A 20,031-nucleotide genomic window follows, 5' to 3' on the forward strand; every position below is an offset into this window, starting at 1 on the left:
CAAGAAGCAAGAATGGTGGAACAGTAGAAGACCACCCGCCAGATACAAGAGTCCATCTTGGCTCTTCAAGCTTTTATTGTTGCGCAGGGATTTGCAGCCAATCCCTCAGTCATTCCTCCTCCAAGAATGTAGCCGCTTGTCCCACCTACAGGGACTGGCGTGCCCAACAACGCAACCCCTATCCCTCCTCCGAGACGATCCCCACATCCCGGAGTCGGTCCGTCAAACCCAGTTCAAGAAAAAGGGAAAGCCAAAGTGGTCAATCCCATCGAAAAAGCAAACCCCACAAGAAAGCTTCTCCCGCTCCGAAAATTGGGGTTGGCCTAGGGCAATTCCCTAGGAAAGAACGGATGAATCCTGCCCCAGGACGAAATCATCCGAACAATTTGCAAGGGAATCGCCCGCAGGGTACTAAGCCTCGGAACGTCCCCAGACTGGACGGTAAGGGAGGACGCTTCTATCCCACTGCTTCCGTGAACAAGGATCATAGAGGGCGTAGACGCGGAGAGGACTCGAAAATGGTCAGTTCGGGAGATGATACATCCCGAGTGAATTTTCGAGACGGCCTTAACGCCTGGAAGGAGCAGGCCCGGAAAAAAAAAGATTCGCCCTCGAGGAGGCGACTTCAGGAATAACCTCAACGACAGGAGGAACAAAAGAGTTCCCCTAGACGATGGAATGGGCAGGCAGTTCATGCAACAGCTGCCCGCTCTAAAAAAGGTCACAAACTGCTTGGTCCGTAAACAAGAAGGCAGAGGTTCCGATTCGGAAGATGAGGAAAATGAGTCATGCGCCAAGCACATCCTGGGCATCGTGTTACCCAAAGGGTTCAAGATGTCGGACATACCCACCTATACCAGGAATACTAACCCCAAAGATCATTTGTCCCGCTACAATTGCCTGATGACTGTAGCCCATGTCTGCAACAACAGTAAATGCATATGCTTCTTGATCACTTAAGTCGGACTCGTTGAAGAATGGTGGAAAAGGCTCAAGATGGGATCGATCCAATCTTGGTCCAGATTGCAGTCAGCTGTCCATAAACAATTTGTGGCCGCCCAAAAGTTGGACATAGAAGTTAGTGCGTTGGCCAACATCAAGCAACTTCCTACTGAAACACTTAGGGCTTACCTTTAAAGCTTCACGGAGGAAGCCTCAAAGACTAAGGTGGATGATGGACAGCGCCTGGTAGCTCTCCAATCCGGAATCATAGTTGGATCCCCTCTCTGGGATGATATGCAACGCAGTAAGGCAGTCACACTCAAAGAATTTATAAGGAGAGCACAAGGCTTCATCAACTGGGAAGAGGGTCGAATCTAAGCCTTCGGATGGCAGCCAACACCCTAGTCAATAGCACAAACCATTCCTGGGTACGGAGCGTAGTACTCGACAAGCCTCTATCCAGCACCTCCAGCGGTGTCCAGATCCGCTGGATCCCTTGAGATGTCGTTCATGACCCCAACTGTCTATGGACCCATTTCGTCAAGGTATTCCCCAGCTCCATCAACCCCTTTCTCCAGGTACTAAGTAGCACCAACCGAGTATAGTGCCATTCTTAGAGGTGCCCAACCCTCCTAGGCCGGAATGGCTGAGGCAAGCATCAACCATTCCCAGGGAAAAGGGTCTAGCAAAAGTCAGAATTGATCTGAGCTCACGAAGAAGGGAAAGAGGGGGTACGAACCCTGGTATACGGAGTATACAAACTTGATGGATACCTGGGAAAACATCTCCCTTGCAACGGGCAACGTAGTCTAATACCGGAAACCAAGCCCCATGTTTAAAGGGGGAAAGAACTTGAGGGACACCAACAAAAGGTGTGCCTACCATAAGGACGTGGGCCACACGACTGAAGAATGTCATCAGCTGAAGGACAAGAATGAGAACTTGATCAAACTGGGACATCTCCACCAGTGGGTCAGAATGCCAACAGGAGTTCCGGGACTGCCAACAGATCCCGAACAATCTTTGGCCCAGGGTGCGCAAGGACCATACCGAACTCATCAGGGAGGGTATTCTTCGGGATCGAGATCACATGCCCCTCAGGGGGCCCCAATAGTTCAATCATCTGGAGGTCCTATTGCTCTAGGGCCCACGATGTCGTATTTCCCCAGAACCACGCCTCCTTGAGTAGATGGCCACATGGCCACCATATCGAGAGGCCCACATCTAGGAGGACCGTCTCAGAATGATCAGAAGAGATACCTCAGCGAGCTCGATCACGACCATGAGGTGTGCGCATTGGTCTAGACTCCAACCTAGCACCCAAAACTGATGAATTTGCCAATAACATTCATGGAGGAAGATGCTCGAAATGTTCATTTCCCGTATCACGACCCCTTGGTCATTGATGCTCAAATCACCAACAAACGAGTATCCTGAGTGTTGGTGGATGACGGAAGCTCCGTCAATGTCCTATTCAAGCCAGCCTTCATGGCGATTGGGCTAACAAAGGCAGACCTAGCCTCCTGCCCTACGCAGATCTACAACTTCAATGGGGATTCATTGCTCCCGATGGGCAAGATTCAACTCCTTGTGACATTGGGGAATGAGGTTCAGGGTTCGTTCAAGTACTGCACCTTCTTGGTGGTGAATTTCCCCACTGCATACAACGTGCTCTTTGGGCACCCTGCTCTAGTTAACTTCGGCGCCATCACCTCCATCCGCCATCTACGTATGAAGTTCTCGTGTGATAACAACTGAATGAGAACTATACGGGAAGATCAGAAGATAGTCCAAAAATGTTATCACTGTTGGGCTTTATGCCCTTATAAAACCATGTTGGACATGTAACACGATTTCATATTGTCAATAAAAGTAGTAGAAATCATTTAGTTTGATAACTATGTTTCTTGCTTATTTTATTACATGATTATTGAAATAATACAAACATTTATAAAATCCCGAACATATGGATAGTTACAATTATAGTGACTAGGTCACAGTGGATTGTAGTTGTAATTATATGTTCAAAAGAACGAGTCCTAAGATTAGATCAATGCATTGGATTTTCACTGATTAGGTAATCTACGATATGATCTACTTACACATTCGGGGTATGATGTCTTGTCCAAGGCATTGACCAAGTAGACAAGATCGGATGTATTTGGTTACATCGGACTAGGATCGATATTGATTATTGATTGATAAATAAGTATCGTTGTTATTGAATCTAATTGTAATGCCCTAGTTAGCCAAGACTGTCACACTGTGTACTTTAAATAGTGCTTAACTCGCTAAATGAGTCATTAGGCCATAAACATGCATCTAAGTGTTATTAATGGGCCAGGGTGAAAATCTCGGTCAAAAGGAATGGATATATTTTACTTAAAACATTAAACTGTACATGGGATCCCATAAGAGTGTTTACAAAGTTATTTACTATCCAAAATGGTCATTACAGTTCAAAAGTTACAATCCACCGACCTAAGCGACAAAAATAAAATTAAACCCTAGTTCCCCTGAGAAACACCTTGGTCGTGATGGTCAAGCGGCTGCATATGTACACGTCGCCACCTAAGCTCTCCACTCAAGGCTGGGTGAGCTTTTCTTTTCCTTTACATGCACCGCATATCACCTGTGAGCCAAGGATCAACAAGAAAACTTATTACTGTACGTATACAATATAAATAAATGATCATGTAATCATTCTAGGGCTTCAGCCTTAATCAGATGACTAATGAGTCTCTCGGGGGTCCTGCGCCCTGAATAGATGATTAATGAGTCTCTCTGGGGTCCTGCGCCTTGAATAGACGACTAATAAGTCTCTCTAGGGTCTTGCCCCCTGAATAGATGACTAATAAGTCTCTTTGGGATCCTGCGCTAAGCCATGTGACTATCAAGTCACGTGAACCTTTTTGGTTTTGACTCTGAGTAACTAGTCATAGACTAGCCAAGCACTTTAGTTTTCTTCAACCAATAGGTCGGTCAAGCATTTAATGCTTATGTTGATTAAATATAATCATTTTGGCCTGCAGTCAAAATGCTAATGTTGTTCTTGACTCATAAGTGAATTCTATACGACCAGCACTCAGTACTATTGCCGATCATGACTGATAAGTCAGAACTTCCCAACCATTACTCAACACCATTGTCGTTTCTAACTAATAAGTCAGTGCCATTCACAAATAAGCAACCCTGCCAATCATGCACAATGCAACCAATGTCCATATACAGAGCACTTAACATGCCTCATCAATAATCGTGTATGTCACATACTGGGTGCAGTTTTCTTACCTCAGGTTCGAGCGTAAAATAAATAAAGAACGACCCTTGAGAACGATCCTATCCTTAGGCCCTTAGCGGTCACCTAATCATAACCAAATATGAAATCTCATCAATAAAATAAGTAATAAAAGGTTCATGAACTAAAACCTAGCTCTTGGGACCTCGAATCCTACTAAAACGATTAGTAGATTCGATCCCGAGCTAAGAGAATCAAAAACCCGCGCTTAAGAATTGTTAAAACCCAACCTGACACAAAGAAGATAGGTGGGCCATGACCTGCCCCCAAGGGTTGCAGTGCGCCCCCAAGACAGGAAACCCCCCTATCTAGGTGCCAGGGGTGGGCCACGAGTTGACCCTAAGGGTCGCAGCACGCCTACCAGACAGAGCCTAGGGGAGGCTCTGGGATACATTCAAGTTGCGACTTACATAAACTCGGTGGCGACTTGACCCCGCGAACCCAGCTCCCCTGCATTTTATCCAATCTAAACCTCAACCAACACAATCCCAAAATCACAACCAAACATCACCACAACATTATCACCATTGAAACAACAAAACCCAAGCCTAGAAACACTTAAAACATCAACAAATAGCCACTTCTAAGATCAAAATCTCAAGCTTTCAAATAACCTCAAAAAAGAGTAAAAGCTCATAAATTTACAACTGAAAACCTTACCTCAAACTTGAATTTAACCCCTTTTTAGATGCTAATCACTAGCCTAAACCTTCAAGCCTTAAATCCTTAAGCTTTAATTCTATAGCCTGCTTCAAAACTCCAAATCGAGAGAGAGTGAGTGAGTAGAGAACCCTGTTTTTTTCTGCCTTAGTTAATTCCATAGCCTTCTAAACTTAAACTTATCTAATGGTCAAAATGACCAAATTGCCCCTAGGGCCTTCTAAAGGCTTCAAAGCCACCAAGGGCAAAACTGTCATTTCCCACCTATCTCGTTAATCATAATTAACGTCCTCCAATTCCCGTTACTCCTATATCCTCAAATAATTATTAAAGCATATCCCATTACCCGCTCATTCCCGGTAATGTACTAAACATCAATTTGCCCCTAGGCTCACCCCGAGCCCGGTAATTAACCCCGTTATGACCAAACCGCTAACTTGCATCCTAGGATCGTCTCATGCCGAATAGCTCAAACATATCCAAATAATAATGTGGTCTCACCCATATATCACATACATGCACATAAATATACAATTATGCTCTCAATGGCCAAAATAAGAAGTGGGCCCACATAAATGCTATTATCATCATATAATAATATAATTAACATAATCATGCATATAATCACATAATCACATAGTAAATCAATTATGGCCCTCCTGACCCCTAATCCAGGCACTAAGCCACATTAGGGAATTTAGGAAATTACAACTATCCCCTCCTTACAAAAATTCTATCCTCGAAATTTACCTGAACAGCTTGGAATACCGACTCTGCATATCTGACTCCAGCTCCCAGGTCCCTTCCTCAACCTTGTTGTTCCTCCATAATACCTTAACCAAAGGTATAGTTTTATTCCTCAGGACCTTGTCCTTTTTGTCTAGTATCTAGACTGGTTGTTCCTCGTAGGAGAGATTTTCCTCAAGCTCCAGATCTTCATAACTCAACACATGAGTCACATCTGATACATACCTCCAAAGAGCTTAAACATGAAATACGTTATGCACGGTCGATAATGCCGGTAGTAAGGCCAACCTATAGACCATCTGACCAATCCTCTCCAAGATCTCAAATGGATCTACAAATCTAGGGCTCAGCTTGCCCTTCTTCTCAAATCTTCTCACCCCTTTCCATGGCAAAACTTTAAGGAAGACATAGTCTCCCACCTGGAACTCCACGTTCCCGCGTTTGGGATCTGCATAACTTTTCTGTCTGCTTTGAGAAGCGATCATCCAAGCTCTAATCTTCTCAATGGCCTCATTGGTCCTTTGAACTGCCTCAGGACCTAAGTATCTCCTTTCTCCTGTCTCATCCCAATGAATGGGAGATATGCATTTCCTACCATACAACATCTCATAAGGAGCCACCCTAATGGTCGACTGGTAGCTGTTGTTGTAGGAAAACTCTATCATAGGTAGATACTTACTCCAGGACCCACCAAAGTCCAGCACACATGCTCGCAGCATGTCTTCTAATATATGGATCGTCCTCTCAGATTGTCCATCTATTTGAGGATGATAATCAGTACTGAACTTCAATTGTGTACCCATGGCCTTCTACAAACTATCCCATAACTTAGAAGTGAATGTAGGGTCCCGATCTGACACGATCGACCTCGGTGCCCCATGAAGGCCCACTATCTCTCTCACATAGCAATCTGCATACTAGTCAACTGTATAAGTAGTCCTCACTGGTAAGAAGTGAGCTGACTTGGTGTATCAATCCATGATAGCCATACTGAATCATGTTGACCCACATTCCTGGGTAACCCCACCACGAAGTCCATCGTGATGTCCTCCCATTTCCACTCTGGAATGTCCAGAGGCTGTAATAGCTCTGATGCTCAGCCTTGACCTATTGACATGTCAAGCACTTAGCCACATACTCTACCACATCCTTCTTCATCCCAAGTCACCAATACAACGATCTCACATCCTGACACATCTTCATGGTGCCTGGATGCAAAGAGTAAGGAATAGTATGAGATTCATCCAGAATCTCCTGTCTCATAGTAGTGTCCATCGGAACACATATCCGACCTTTGTATCTCTACAAGCCCATCTCTAACATTGTATAATCTTTGGACACTCCAGCTAAAACGTCCTCTCTGGTCTTGGTCAGTTGTGGATCACCCAATTGACCTTCCTTTATTCTTTCCACAGCGTAGACTGTAGGGTAATGTTGGCCAACTGGCCTACCGGCAACTCTATAATGCCCTACCTCCTTAGAGCCGCTACTAAGTGAGTTTAAAACATGCAATTAACTCGCTAATTGAGATTTAAGGTTAAAAGTGTAGCTAAACTGTAATAAAAGTCATATAATTTGAAAATGTAATCATTCATTGAAATTATAAAGCGTTATACATTTGGGATCCCAAAATATTGTCTAGAAATATTTACAACTCAAAATATAATTAAAGTCGACTAGACTACAAAATTAGGTTTAATACACATCATCTCCCAAAAATACAGGCAGGCCGAACATGTACACGCCGCTTCACGCTCTCCGTACTCATGGTTGATCGACCTTTCCCTTGCCCTTACCTACACCATAAAGCACCCGTGAGCCGAAGCCCAGCAATAAAACTCCACACAAGAAATCAACATATGCACAACTATCAATCGGTATATAACAAAGCCGCCAACAGGCTAAACACATAATAGCCATGCCATCCCAGGCACTTTACCAGGCCATGGGTTTACGGTCTATACCGTGAGGATATCCCAGGTATCCAATAGGGGTCTCACCCTGGCAACTTGCACTCCACGTGCTTAACGTTGCTCCCGGCTCCTTGCCATACTCGGCCTTGCCGTTCTCAGCCTTTGCCATTCCCGGCCCTTGCCTTTCATTCACAAATATGTACACATAGCTTAAATTTAACAAATGCTTAAACATATATAAACATAATCAATTGGGCTATGCCCTAAAAATCATATAGGGCCATGCCCTGCAATACAAACTATAGGGCCACGCCCTGCTCTATGGGTACAACAATTTTCTTACCTGTGTCCCAAGCTTTCCGAGCACCGATATCCTGAGAACAGTCCCCTAGTTCGAGCCTCACTGAAAACCTAGTCACAATGTATCAACAACATCCATCCATCAAGTTCTAATCCATTAAATAACTTTAGGTTATAATTCTAGTCTCCGGGACCTTGAATCCTATCGATCCGGGTGATAGAATCCATCCCGAACCTTAACTTTTGGATTCCCGAGCCTAAAACCCTCTCGGGGTCCAAAAACCCACTAAGCACCGCGACCCCAAGGCCTTGAACTACGGCCTGTCTTAACCAGAAACCAGCCTCCCATTTCAGCCTATGCGAGCCGCGGCCCAACCTATAGGGCGTTGCGGCCTGCCCCTCTTCTTGGCCTCCCAACCGTTCTAGAGGGTTGCGGCTCACCAAGAACAATGCCGCGGCTCGACCCTTTGAACCCAGAAAAATTCCCCATTTTCACAACTAAAACCAAGTCAATTTACCCCAAAATCAATCTAACAACTAAATTTAATCACCATAGAAGTTCTAGAATAGTCCCAGCAACACAACCTAACAAAAAGCTAGCTTAAAAACCTCATCAAATTCCAAATTCAATCTTCATTTTCAAAGACTTAAGAAAGCTAAAAACTCAGCCAATAACTACAGAATCTAAAGGCTAATATCACAGTTCAAAGCTTACCTTATCCTCTACTTGAATCCATAAGTTGAAACTGAGCTAATCTCCAAGTTTAGAGCCCAAATTCCTTGCTTAATCTTCAATGTTTCCCTTGGTAAGGTTTAGAGAAAATAAGAGAGAAAGGAAAGGGAGATAGGGTCGGTTGCCAAGTTTCTGAGTGTTTCCTAAGTTTTGTTTTACTTATTCTAGGTCACTTAAGTTACCTCCAAGGCTAGTGGTACCAAAAACATCCCCGAGGGCAAAATGGTAAATCTCCCCGATATTCCCTCCTAAATGTCCTAACTTCAAATATATCTCCAATTATTTATTTTCATAACCCGATAACCCAGTAAAATGTCTAAGGCTCGAAATACCCCTTGACTCGCCCCGAGTCGGGTATTGGGTCCCGTTGTGACTTCCTAGCTAAACTGCTCCCTAGGACTGTCTCAGATCGTGCATCACAAATATATCACCGCTCACACGTGGTAAAGATCACAATAATCACAAGTATTACATTTATGCCCTCAACGGGCTAAAATTACAAGCATGCCCCTAAGAACTAAATGGGGCCCACATGCATATTTAATTCACCTAAACATGCATTTCTAATCACATACTCATCAAATTCACATATTAATATAATAAATCACTTATTTCCTTCCAAGCACGCTAATCAAGGCCTTAAGCCCTATTAGCAAATTTGGGACGCTACAAACTCTATGCCAGCTCTGTTCATATCCTCTGCTATTTCTCTGGATATCAACCTCGCATTGAAAATCTATCACGGACCCCTCCAGCTTAAAGCATCTGCAACCCGTTGTCCTTCTTTGGGTGATACAAGATTTCACAATCATAATCTTTCACTAACTCCAACCAATGCCTTTGTCTCATATTCATGTCTTTCTGTGTGAAGAAGTACTTCAGGCTCTTGTGGTCAGTGTAGATCTCACACTTCTCCACATAAAGATAATGCCTCCATACCTTTAATGCAAAGACTACAACTGCCAACTCTAAATCATGAGTAGGGTATCTCTGTTCATACCCTTTCAACTAACATGAGGCATAAGCAATCACCTTGCCTGACTGCATAAGAACACAACCCAAACCCTGATGTAAGGCATCATAGTATATCACAAACTTCTCCTGATCTGTTGGAAGACTCATAACAGGAGTTGTAATTAACCTTTGTTTCAATTCCTGGAAGTTGTTCTTACACTTGTTTGACCACACAAATCTCTAATTCTTGCGTGTCAGCTTAGTCAATGAAATGGAAATCATTGAGAATCATTCCATGAAACGTCTGTAATAACCTGTCAATCCAAGGAAACTTCTAACCTCTGAAGCATTCTTTGGCCTTGGCTAATCCCTGACCGACTCTATCTTGGCTGGGTCTACCTTAATTCCCTACTTACTGACAATGTGTCCAAGGAAAGTTGCCTGAGATAACTAAAACTCACATTTCTTGAATTTTGCAAACAATTTGTGTTCCCTCAGTCTCTATAAAACCAACCTCAGATGTTGCTCATGTTCTGACTCTAACTGAGAATAAACCAGAATATCATCGATGAAGACGATCACAAACTGGTCCAAATAATCCTTGAACACTCTTTTCTTCGAATCCATAAAAGCATCTAGGGCATTAGTTAGCCCAAAGGACATGACCAAAAACTCATAATGCCCATATCTAGTGTAAAAGGCATTCTTTAGTATGTCTCCCTCCTTGACCCCCAGTTGACGATAACCAGATCGAAGGTCTATCTTAGAGAATACCCCTTTACCTTGAAACTAATCAAACAAATCATCTATCCTTGGCAGAGGATACTTGTTCTTGATTGTTAATTTATTCAGTTATTTGTAATCAATACACATCCTCAGAGAACCATCTTTCTTTTTCACAAACAAAATGGGTGCACCTCATGGTGAGAAACTATGTCTGATAAAACCTAAGTCTAACATCTCCTGCAGCTGTACTTTTAGTTCTTTTAATTTTGTTGGGGCCATTCTATAAGGTTCTCTAGACACTGGCCCCATCCCTGGTGCCAGTTGAATCACAAATTCAATCTCTCTGTGTAGTGGCAACCTTGGTAAATCTTCAGGAAACACATCCAGAAACTCACAGACTAGTTTGGTATCCTTTGGTCCCACTACATGACCTGAGTTGTATCAACCACACTAGCTAAGATCCTATGCAACCTCCTTGCAATAGTTCTCTAGCCCTCAGAATGGATATCATAGGTATACAGAGTCCATGCACAGTACCAACAAACACAAAAGGATCCTTAACTTTAAGATCAATGGTTATCATTTTCCTTCTTCAATCTATGGTTGCCTCATACTTTACCAACCAATCCATACCCAGAATCATGTCAAAGTCGGTCATAACCAACTTATCAAATCAACTGATAACTCTCTGCCCTCCACTGTCGCTGGCAATGATCTGACCCATCTTCTGGATACTACTAGCTCCCCAATGGGTAATAAGGTTCTGAACCCCACAACATAATAATCACATGGTTGATAAACGAGTTTTAGGCTCATTTATGGTCTAGTTTTTAGGTTGGTTTTCGTTAGTTTAGGGTTATTTTATTGGGGAATTATGCTCCTTTGTTCATGTTTTAGGTTTTCCATGATAAGTTGGTGAAAAGAGTGGAATGAAGTGAAAGTGGAAGAAAACGGAGTTAATTTGGAGAAAATCGTGTTTTTCGGGAGCAATATGTCTGAGTTTTGATACTGTCAATAGCGCTACGGCGCTATCAAAGTGGTGCCACACTGCTAGGAAGAATATGATGGAGCCTGTTGAATCTGTAAGTAGCGCCCCAACGGTACAAGGCAAGCGCTACAACGCTATCAAGAACAGTAGAGCAGCGCCCCAGCGCTACATCAAGGTCGCTACAGTGCTAGTGAAACGATTTTTAGTGCATTTTTTACTCTGACTATAGCACTATAGCGCTCAATACATAGCGTCACAACGCTATAAATGCGTTTTTTCAGATTTTTAGCCACTTTTTGAAGGACAAAATGATCTTTTCACTTGGGAACCTTGGAAAACTATTGAATGAACATTATTTTGCGATTTTTGATAAGCAGTTTAGTTTGAAAAATCATAGATTTAGAAAAGGTTGTTGTAATTAGATTTATTTTTATCTGAATTCTTTAGGTTATTTTCTATGAATAATTATTTGAAGTTTATTCTCATCGTGTTATTTATGAACTAATTTCTTTTATCTAGGGATTAATGTAGTCAGTGGGATTTCTATTTAATTTTATTATGATATTCTATTGATACTTCTTCTCTATTCTAATCTATATGATGTTTGTTTAATGTTGGTAAATACTTGATCACTATTTACTTAATTTAATGGTTTTGATTCAAAATTCAAAAGATAAGAATTGAATATGCTATCATTATATAGACATAGGTTGCATATTGGACGAAAGTACCTGTATGACTTGTGTAGCAATTAAAGTTATTTGCTTAATGCCTTCTATATATTCAAGTTTATCACAGAAATGTAGAAAATCTGCATATAGACTGGGATCTTATATCTTGAAAAAGAATAGGAATCGATTATATTAACCTACTATTAGAATAGGAAGAAGAGGTTTAGAATTGATTAGTAAAATTAATAGAATGAAAAGCTGATGAAATTAATTCCTAGGCTTTTTAGTATTGATTTTGAATTAGTTGATTCATTGTTTTGCTTATAGTTATTTAAATTATGTTCATAATTTAGGGTATTCATTTTAATTTTAATTATTCATTTAAGTTTAAATTCACCAAATAGAAAGTTAAAGAACAAGTAGTGGTATTTGGAAAGCAGTCTTCGTGGGATCGATACTCTACTTATCGTATATTACTTGAATTGACCACGTATACTTGCGTGCTAATTTTCACAGATCAAGTTTTTGGCGTCGTTGCCGGGGACTTAATTTCCAATATCACAGTTAATTGTTGTTTGTTCTAATTTGGTTGTTTATTTTATTTTATTTCTGTTTAACATTTATTTGGATCTAGGTTCTATTGTGTTTTAGGAATTGTTGGTATATGCGAAGAAATAGACAAAAGGAGATTATACCAATAGATTTGGAAATTGAAAAAGCGTGTAGACAGAACCGAAAAATAAAAAGGAGATTGGAGTTTACCATGGCTGACAATTTGGGAAACGGTGCTAATAATGCTGCAGAGGTTCCAAGGGAGCAAGGACCAAGAACATTGAGAGACTATGTACTTCCTACTGTTATAGGAGTGCATTCACGCATTAGACCTCCAACCATTGCTACAAATAATTTTGAGATTAAACCAGCAATTCTTCAAATGGTCCAATCAACTGTTCAATTTGGAGGTATGCCAACAGAGGATCCCAATTTACACATAGCTAATTTTCTGGAGTTATGTGCTACGTTCAAGATGAATGGGGTGAGCGATGATGCTATAAGATTGAGGCTATTCCCATTTTCATTAAGGGATAGGGCGAAGAGTTGGTTGATATCCTTACAGGCGAATTCTATCACTACATGGGAGGAGTTAGCTTAGAAGTACCTTGCCAAGTTCTTTCCTCCAACGAAGGTTGCAAAACTATGGGGAGAGATCAATAATTTTTATCAGATGGAAGGGGAGTCACTGTATGATTCTTGGGAGAAATTTAAGGAGTTGTTAAGGAAGTGTCCACATCATGGTATAGAAAAGTGGATGTTGGTGCATAATTTTTACAATGGGTTGAATGGAACAACTAGAACAATTATAGATGCTGCGGAGGGAGGTGCTTTTATGAGTAAGAGTGCTAATGAGGAGTATGAGATATTAGAAGAGATGGTGATGAATAATTATCAACGGCCAACTAAAAGGGGCCAACCAAAGAAGGTGGTTGGAATGATGGAATTGGACGCTATATCAATGCTTACAGCTCAAGTAGCAGCCTTGACAAAGCAATTACAAAAGACTACACTCCCATCTCAAGCTATGCAAGTTCAAAACCTTTGTGAATTGTGTGGTATAACCCATCCACCCAACCAATGCCCTGCTCTAGATATGAATAACATGCCTATGGAAGAAGTTCAAGCTATAGGGAATTACCCGAGACAACCCAGTAATCCCAATTCCATGACCTACAACCTAGGTTGGAAGAACCATCCTAATTTTTCATGGTCCAATACTCAAAACACTCAACAACCTTACCCTCCACCTCAGCCACAATATCAACCTTCTCAAAATAAACCACCATATCAACAACAACATTCATACCAACAACCTCCACCTGGATATTATTAACCACAAAATAGACCACCACACCAAATGCTACTGAAACCAGCTGAACCCCAACCTGATGCACTTAACCAATTTATGACTGAAACCAGGGCGTCTGTAAGGAGTTTGGAGACTCAAATAGGGCAGTTGGCTACTTTAATGTCTAATAGAGCTCAAGGAAATTTGCCTAGAACTACATAAGTTAATCCTAAAGAATAGTGTCAAGCTATTACTTTGAGGAGTGGAACAAGGTATGAAGAGCCAAAGAAGAATCAGTCAGAAGAAGAAGGTTAGAAAGGAAATACACAAGGCATAGAAGAAGAGAAGTCTAATGAAGAAAAGGTTATTGAAGACCTTAACAAGAAAGAAGTGGTACCACCTGTGAGCATTGACCATTATGTTAGAATTCCATATCCACAAAGGCTTTGTAAGCATAATCTAGATAAGCAGTTTGCAAAGTTTTTAGAGGTGTTCAAGAAGCTACATATTAATATACCGTTCGCAGAAGCATTAGAACAGATGCCCAGCTATGTGAAGTTTATGAAGGAGATTTTGTCTAACAAGAGAAAGATGGGTGATTATGAAACAATAGCGTTAACAGAAGAGTGTAGTGTTGTGCTGCAAAGGAAACTTCCTCAAAAGTTAAGAGATCCTGGTAGTTTTACTATTCCATGCACGATTGGGGAGTTTGAATGTAAGCATGCACTTTGTGATTTGGGGGCAAGTATTAATTTTATTCCTTTGTCGGTATTTCGTAGACTTGGTTTGGGTGAAGCTAGGCCAACCACGGTAACATTGCAGCTGGCTGATAGGTCTATGAAGTATCCACGTGGTATTATAGAAGATGTGTTGGTGAAGGTGGATAAGTTTATATTTCTAGCTGATTTTATAGTTCTTGATATGGAGGAGGATGGGAATGTTCCTATTATTTTTGGGAGGCCATTTTTAGCAACTGGGCAAGCATTGATAGATGTGCAAAAGGGAGAGTTAAGGCTAAGAGTATAAGGGGAAGAAGTAGTATTTAATGTGTTCAAGGCTATGACTTATCCTAAAGCAAGCGACAATTGTTTCTCAGTGGATGTGGTAGAAGAGGTAGTAGGGGAAGAAAGTTAATTGAAGATCCCCTTGAAATTAGTCTTACAGTTGATGATGTAGATGGTGAGGATAGTGAAGTAGCATTGAGTTATTTGAAGTGGATACAATCATATGGGCCATGGAAGAATAAAAGGTTTGAAGAATTAGGCGAGGGATCGAAAAGACCATTACCATCAATTTTAAAGCCACCTGTGTTAGAATTGAAGGCTTTACCAGAACATCTACGCTATTCTTATCTTGGGGAGAAAGAGACTATTCCAGTCATAGTTTCATCATTTCTTTCGAAAGTAGAGGAGGAGAAGTTGTTGAGGGTATTAAGGGCTCATAAAATTGCTATAGGATGGACTCTTGCTGATATAAGAGGAATAAGCCCATCGACAGTTATGCATAAAATTTTGATGGAAGAAGATGCTAGACCAACTATTGATGCTCAACGAAGACTTAATCCAACAATGAAAGAAGTGGTGAGGAAAGAGGTCTTGAAATGGTTAGATGCTAGAGTGATTTATCCTATTTCTGATAGTGCTTGGGTAAGTCCAGTACAAGTAGTACCTAAAAAGGGTGGCATGACCGTGGTGAAGAATGAGAGTAATGAATTGATTCCAACAAGGACTGTGACGGGTTGGAGAATATGTATAGATTATCGGAAGTTGAATAAGGCAACTAGGAAAGATCATTTTCCTTTGCCTTTTATTGATCATATGTTGGCTATTGTTTTCTAGATGGGTACTCAGGTTATCATCAGATTGTAATTGCACCGGAGGATCAAGAGAAGACAACTTTTACATGTTCTTATGGTACTTTTGCTTTTAGAAGGATGCCATTTGGGCTATGCAATGCACCAGCCACATTTCAACGGTGTATGATGGCGATATTCTCTAACATGGTTGAGAAAGGGATTGAGATTTTTCTGGATGATTTCTCGATTTATGGGTCTTTGTTTGACAATTGCTTAACTAATTTGGAGTTGGTTTTGAGGAGATGTGAAGAGTCTCATTTAGTACTTAATTGGGAGAAATTCCACTTTATGGTGAATGAAGGAATTGTATTGGGGCACAAGATTTCTAAGAAAGGTATTGAGGTAGACCGAGCTAAGATTTCTACAATTGAGAATTTACCAACTCCAGTTTCAGTTAACGGAGTGAGAAGCTTCCTTGGTCATGCAGAGTTTTATAGAAGGTTTATCAAGGATTTTTCTAAGGTTTCAAAGCCTTTATCTACTTTGTTGATGAATGGAGTTCCTTTTGATTTCGATGAAAAGTGTCACCAAGCTTTTAAAATACTTAAGGAGAAATTGATTTCGGGACCTATAGTTGTAGCACCTCAATGAGATTTTCCATTTGAATTGATATGTGATGCTAGTGACTTTGTAGTTGGGGGAGTGTTGGGACAAAGAGTTGACAAGGTATTTAGAACGATTTATTATGCAAGTCATACCTTGAATGATGCTCAAATTCATTATGCAACTACAGAGAAGGAGTTGTTTGCCATAGTGTTTGCCTTTGAGAAGTTTAGGCCATACTTGATTGGGAATAAGGTGGTTTTTTACATAGATCATTCTGCGATAAAATATCTTATGACCAAGAAAGATTCCAAGCCTCGTCTTATTTAGCGGATTTTGTTGTTACAAGAATTTGATGTGGAAATTAAAGATAAGAAGGGCACAGAGAATTTCGTGGCTGATCACTTGGCTAGATTGGAGGTTGATGAGGATTCTCTTGATAAAGAAGTTCAGATTAATGATACTTTTCCTAATGAGCAGTTGTTTGAAGTAAGTGTTTGTAAAGATGTTCCATGGTTTGCAAACTATGGTAATTTTTTGGCTACAAAGGTTATACCTCCTAAGATGACAATGACACAATTAAAGAAATTCTATGCGGAGGTGAAGCACTATTACTGGGAGGAGCCTATTCTGTATAAACATTGTCCTGATCAAGTTATTAGAAGATGTGTGCCCGAAGAGGAGATGCTGTCAATCTTGACTCACTGTCATACTTTGTATTGTGGCGGTAATTTCGGAGGAACAAGAACAGCAACAAAAGTTTTGCATAGTGGGTTTTACTGGCCTCATTATTTAAAGATGCTAATGTCTTTGTCATAAGTTGTGATTGTTGTCAACAAACCGGGAATACATCAAGAAGAGATCAAATGCCAATGACTGGTATTTTAGAAGTCGAGTTGTTTGACGTGCGGGGAATAGACTTTATGGGACCTTTCCTGTCATCGTATAATAACAAGTACATTCTGCTTGCGGTGGACTATGTTTCTAAATGGGTAGAAGCTGCAGCAACTCCTACTTGTGATGGGAAAGAGGTACTTAGATTCCTTCACAAAAATATCTTCACTCGGTTTGGTACCCCAAGAGTAATTATTAGTGATAGGGGGAGTCATTTTTGCAACAAGTCTTTCACTGCTCTCTGTGCTCATTACGGTGTTCATCATCGAAAGGCATTGTTTTATCATCCACTTTCCAATGGTCAAGCCAAAGTTTCGAATAGGGAGATTAAAGGTATCTTGGAAAAGACTGTAAATACATCAAGGAAGGATTGGTCGAAGAAGCTCAATGATTCACTTTGGGCTTATCGCACTGCATTTAAAACTCCGATTGGTATGTCACCATATCGATTGGTGTTTGGTAAGGCATGCCATTCACCAATGGAACTGGAGCATAGAGCTTACTGGGCTGTGAAAAAGTTAAATCTTGACCTCTTTATGGCGGGAAAAAATAGGCTTATGGAGTTAAACGAGCTTGATGAATTCTGAAATGAAGCTTATGAGAATGCAAGGATTTATAAAGAGAAATCGAAGGCCTTTCATGATAAGCGGATACTTAGGAAGGATTTTCAACCAGGAGATAAAGTGCTGCTATTTAATTCAAGACTTAAGCTCTTTCCTGGTAAATTGAAGTTGAGATGGTCTGGATCGTACACGATAGTTTCTTCACTTCCTTATGGAGCAATGCAAGTTCATAGTGAGAAGATGGGACACTTTAAGGTGAATGGTCAGAGATTGAAGCATTATTTGGAGGGCCCGGTGGAAAAATGCCAGTTCGTGGTGATTTTGAAACCACTTTGATCTGAATACAAACAAGAGTCTGGCTAAAAGACGTTAAAGACAACGCTTTTAGGAGGCATTCCTAAGTTTAGTTTTATTTTTTCTTGTATTTTAAATTTATGATTTTTGTTTTTGTTTGGTTTGGAACAATGTTTAGGGAATTTGTTTTAGTGATTATTTTTAGTTTTAATTAGAACAATTTTGATGTATTGTATGAACCGTGAAAAACGTGAAAAAATGCAAGAGTTTACAAGAAAGCGGTTAGAAAAATGTTATTTTTGAGGCAGTAGCGCTACAGCGCTGGGAAGGAGACGCTATGGCGCTGGTTATAGAAAGGTTGGAGGATTTTTTTTTTCAAGCAACAACGCTAGGCATTTTTTGTTGCATTTGGGGTTGGGTACATGTGTTGCTTGTTTTTGGTGGAATTTAGTTTTTGCTGCTGAGATTTGGAGAATTTGGGTGATGTGTTGTGTGAAATTGAATTGATAGGGTGGTTGTGAATAAGGAAAGTGTTTATTTTAAGGGGAGGTGCTGTAAAAAAATTTCTAGGTTTGTGTGTTGTTGAGAGTGTAGACAATGGCTCCTAATAGTACAGCGGGAAGGTCTAAGGATAAGGGAAAAGGCCAAGCTTCTGCCTCCCAACAAAGGGATGATAGCTCGGAGCAGGAGTTTGATGAAACTAGGTTTATAAATTTTCAAGCTCAAGAGCGTTATGAAAAGTTTGTAAGAAAAACATTGATTTCTGAATGTGAGGTAGAATATCAATCTGAACCCTTTGAGCATCAGATTTTTGAGTTGGTTAGAGAAAATCCTGCAGCTCGAAAATGGGACAATTTTGTTACAAAATTGGCGCATGCAAATGTATCATTGGTTTATGAGTTCTATGCAAATTTAAGAGCTAAACACAATGATAAAGTTTTTGTCAGAGGTAAGCGGGTGCCGTTCACTGCCAAATCGATTAATAAGGTTTTCAATGTCCCGCACATAAAAGAGCAAGAGGAGGAATATGCAAGATTTTTGAAGGGATATATAGATTATAATGCTGTGGCTGAAAAGCTATGCTTTGAAGGGGCTCCATGGAATTTATATGGCTCTTTATCCAAGAGTATCACGTCATGCCAATTGAATATTGAGGCTAGATTTTGGGCATTCTTTGTATGTGCTCGGTTTATGCCAGCAAGTCATGTGTCTGACATGACTAAGGATCAAGTATTTTTTATGAATGCATTGATGACAGGAATGACTGTTAACGTGGGTTCGTGGATTAAAGAAAATATAGAGTTCATTGAAAAGGGCCATACCACTGGAGGTTTGGGCAATGGATCTGTCATCACAATGATATGCTATAAGGCTGGAGTTCCTGAGTTAGTTACTGATATTTATCAGTCTTTGCAGTAACCTTTGTCGATTACTTTGATGAAGGATTCTCCCGCCCCTGCTCTTTATGTGCCACAGACTAGGAAAAAGGGTAAACGTCGTGTGGAAATGGAGGTGGAAGAAGAGGCTGATCCAGTGTTGTTGGGGGGTATTAGTGACCATAGCATGAAAGAACGTCAGTGAGAAGTTGGATTATCTTCTCCAACAAAATTAGTATATGGTTCAACAGCAGCACATGATGAATCAATACATGGGCCAACGGTACGAATAAGAGGTGAACCATGTGGCTCACTTAAACAACTTGGTGAGTCGGTGGTCTTTAAACAAGGTGGATCAAACTTATTTTGCTCCACCACCACTGTATCCACTGTATTCTCCGTTTTACTCTCTGCCTCCGCCTCAGTCATTTGTTGGATATCCAGAACCTCAACCTCTGCCGTCTCAACCTTTCGAGGGACCTTCGTCCTAGTCGCCACAACCGCCATACTGATGTGGCTGGTCAGGTAAGTCTCTGTTCTCATTCTTTCTGTACTTTAGCATTGGGGACAATGTTCGGTTTTAAGTTTGGGGGAGAGATTTATTTCTGGTGTTCTTTGATGCGTTTGCATTTTATGGTTTGTTTGTTTTTATTTTCGTTATCTATTTTGAGTCATGCTATAGAGTGTAAATTAAGTTGATGATAGTTGCCCTTTTAATATGATTGACTGAT

The 20,031-nt window shown here is 40.7% G+C and overlaps 1 protein-coding gene and 1 non-coding gene across 2 annotated transcripts; one reads left to right on the forward strand and one right to left on the reverse strand.

Annotated features, from left to right (window-relative positions):
- Nucleotides 1-13,124: 13,124 nt before the first annotated feature.
- LOC133813274 (small nucleolar RNA R71) lies at nucleotides 13,125-13,231 on the reverse strand. Its single transcript, XR_009884304.1, has one exon. It is a non-coding gene; the product is annotated as a small nucleolar RNA R71 (small nucleolar RNA).
- Nucleotides 13,232-17,045: 3,814 nt separating this feature from the next.
- Nucleotides 17,046-17,966, forward strand: LOC133823335 (uncharacterized). The gene is made up of 3 exons (XM_062256012.1): nucleotides 17,046-17,165; nucleotides 17,295-17,499; nucleotides 17,662-17,966. The coding sequence occupies exons 1-3, from the start codon at nucleotides 17,046-17,048 to the stop codon at nucleotides 17,964-17,966; spliced, it is 630 nt and encodes a 209-aa protein (XP_062111996.1).
- The last annotated feature ends 2,065 nt before the right edge of the window (nucleotides 17,967-20,031 follow it).

This window comes from Humulus lupulus, chromosome 1 (genome assembly GCF_963169125.1).
Source record: "Humulus lupulus chromosome 1, drHumLupu1.1, whole genome shotgun sequence".
Classification (NCBI taxonomy): Eukaryota; Viridiplantae; Streptophyta; class Magnoliopsida; order Rosales; family Cannabaceae; genus Humulus; species Humulus lupulus.

Excerpts from the sequence above, each read along its gene's own strand:
- LOC133823335 (XM_062256012.1), top strand. The coding sequence starts at position 17,046 with ATGACTGGTATTTTAGAAGTCGAGTTGTTTGACGTGCGGGGAATAGAC. Across the intron at positions 17,166-17,294 it reads TGGACTATGTTTCTAAATGG|TCTTTCACTGCTCTCTGTGC; the intron begins GTAGAAGCTGCA and ends TTTTGCAACAAG. Across the intron at positions 17,500-17,661 it reads TGCATTTAAAACTCCGATTG|CTTATGAGAATGCAAGGATT; the intron begins GTATGTCACCAT and ends TCTGAAATGAAG.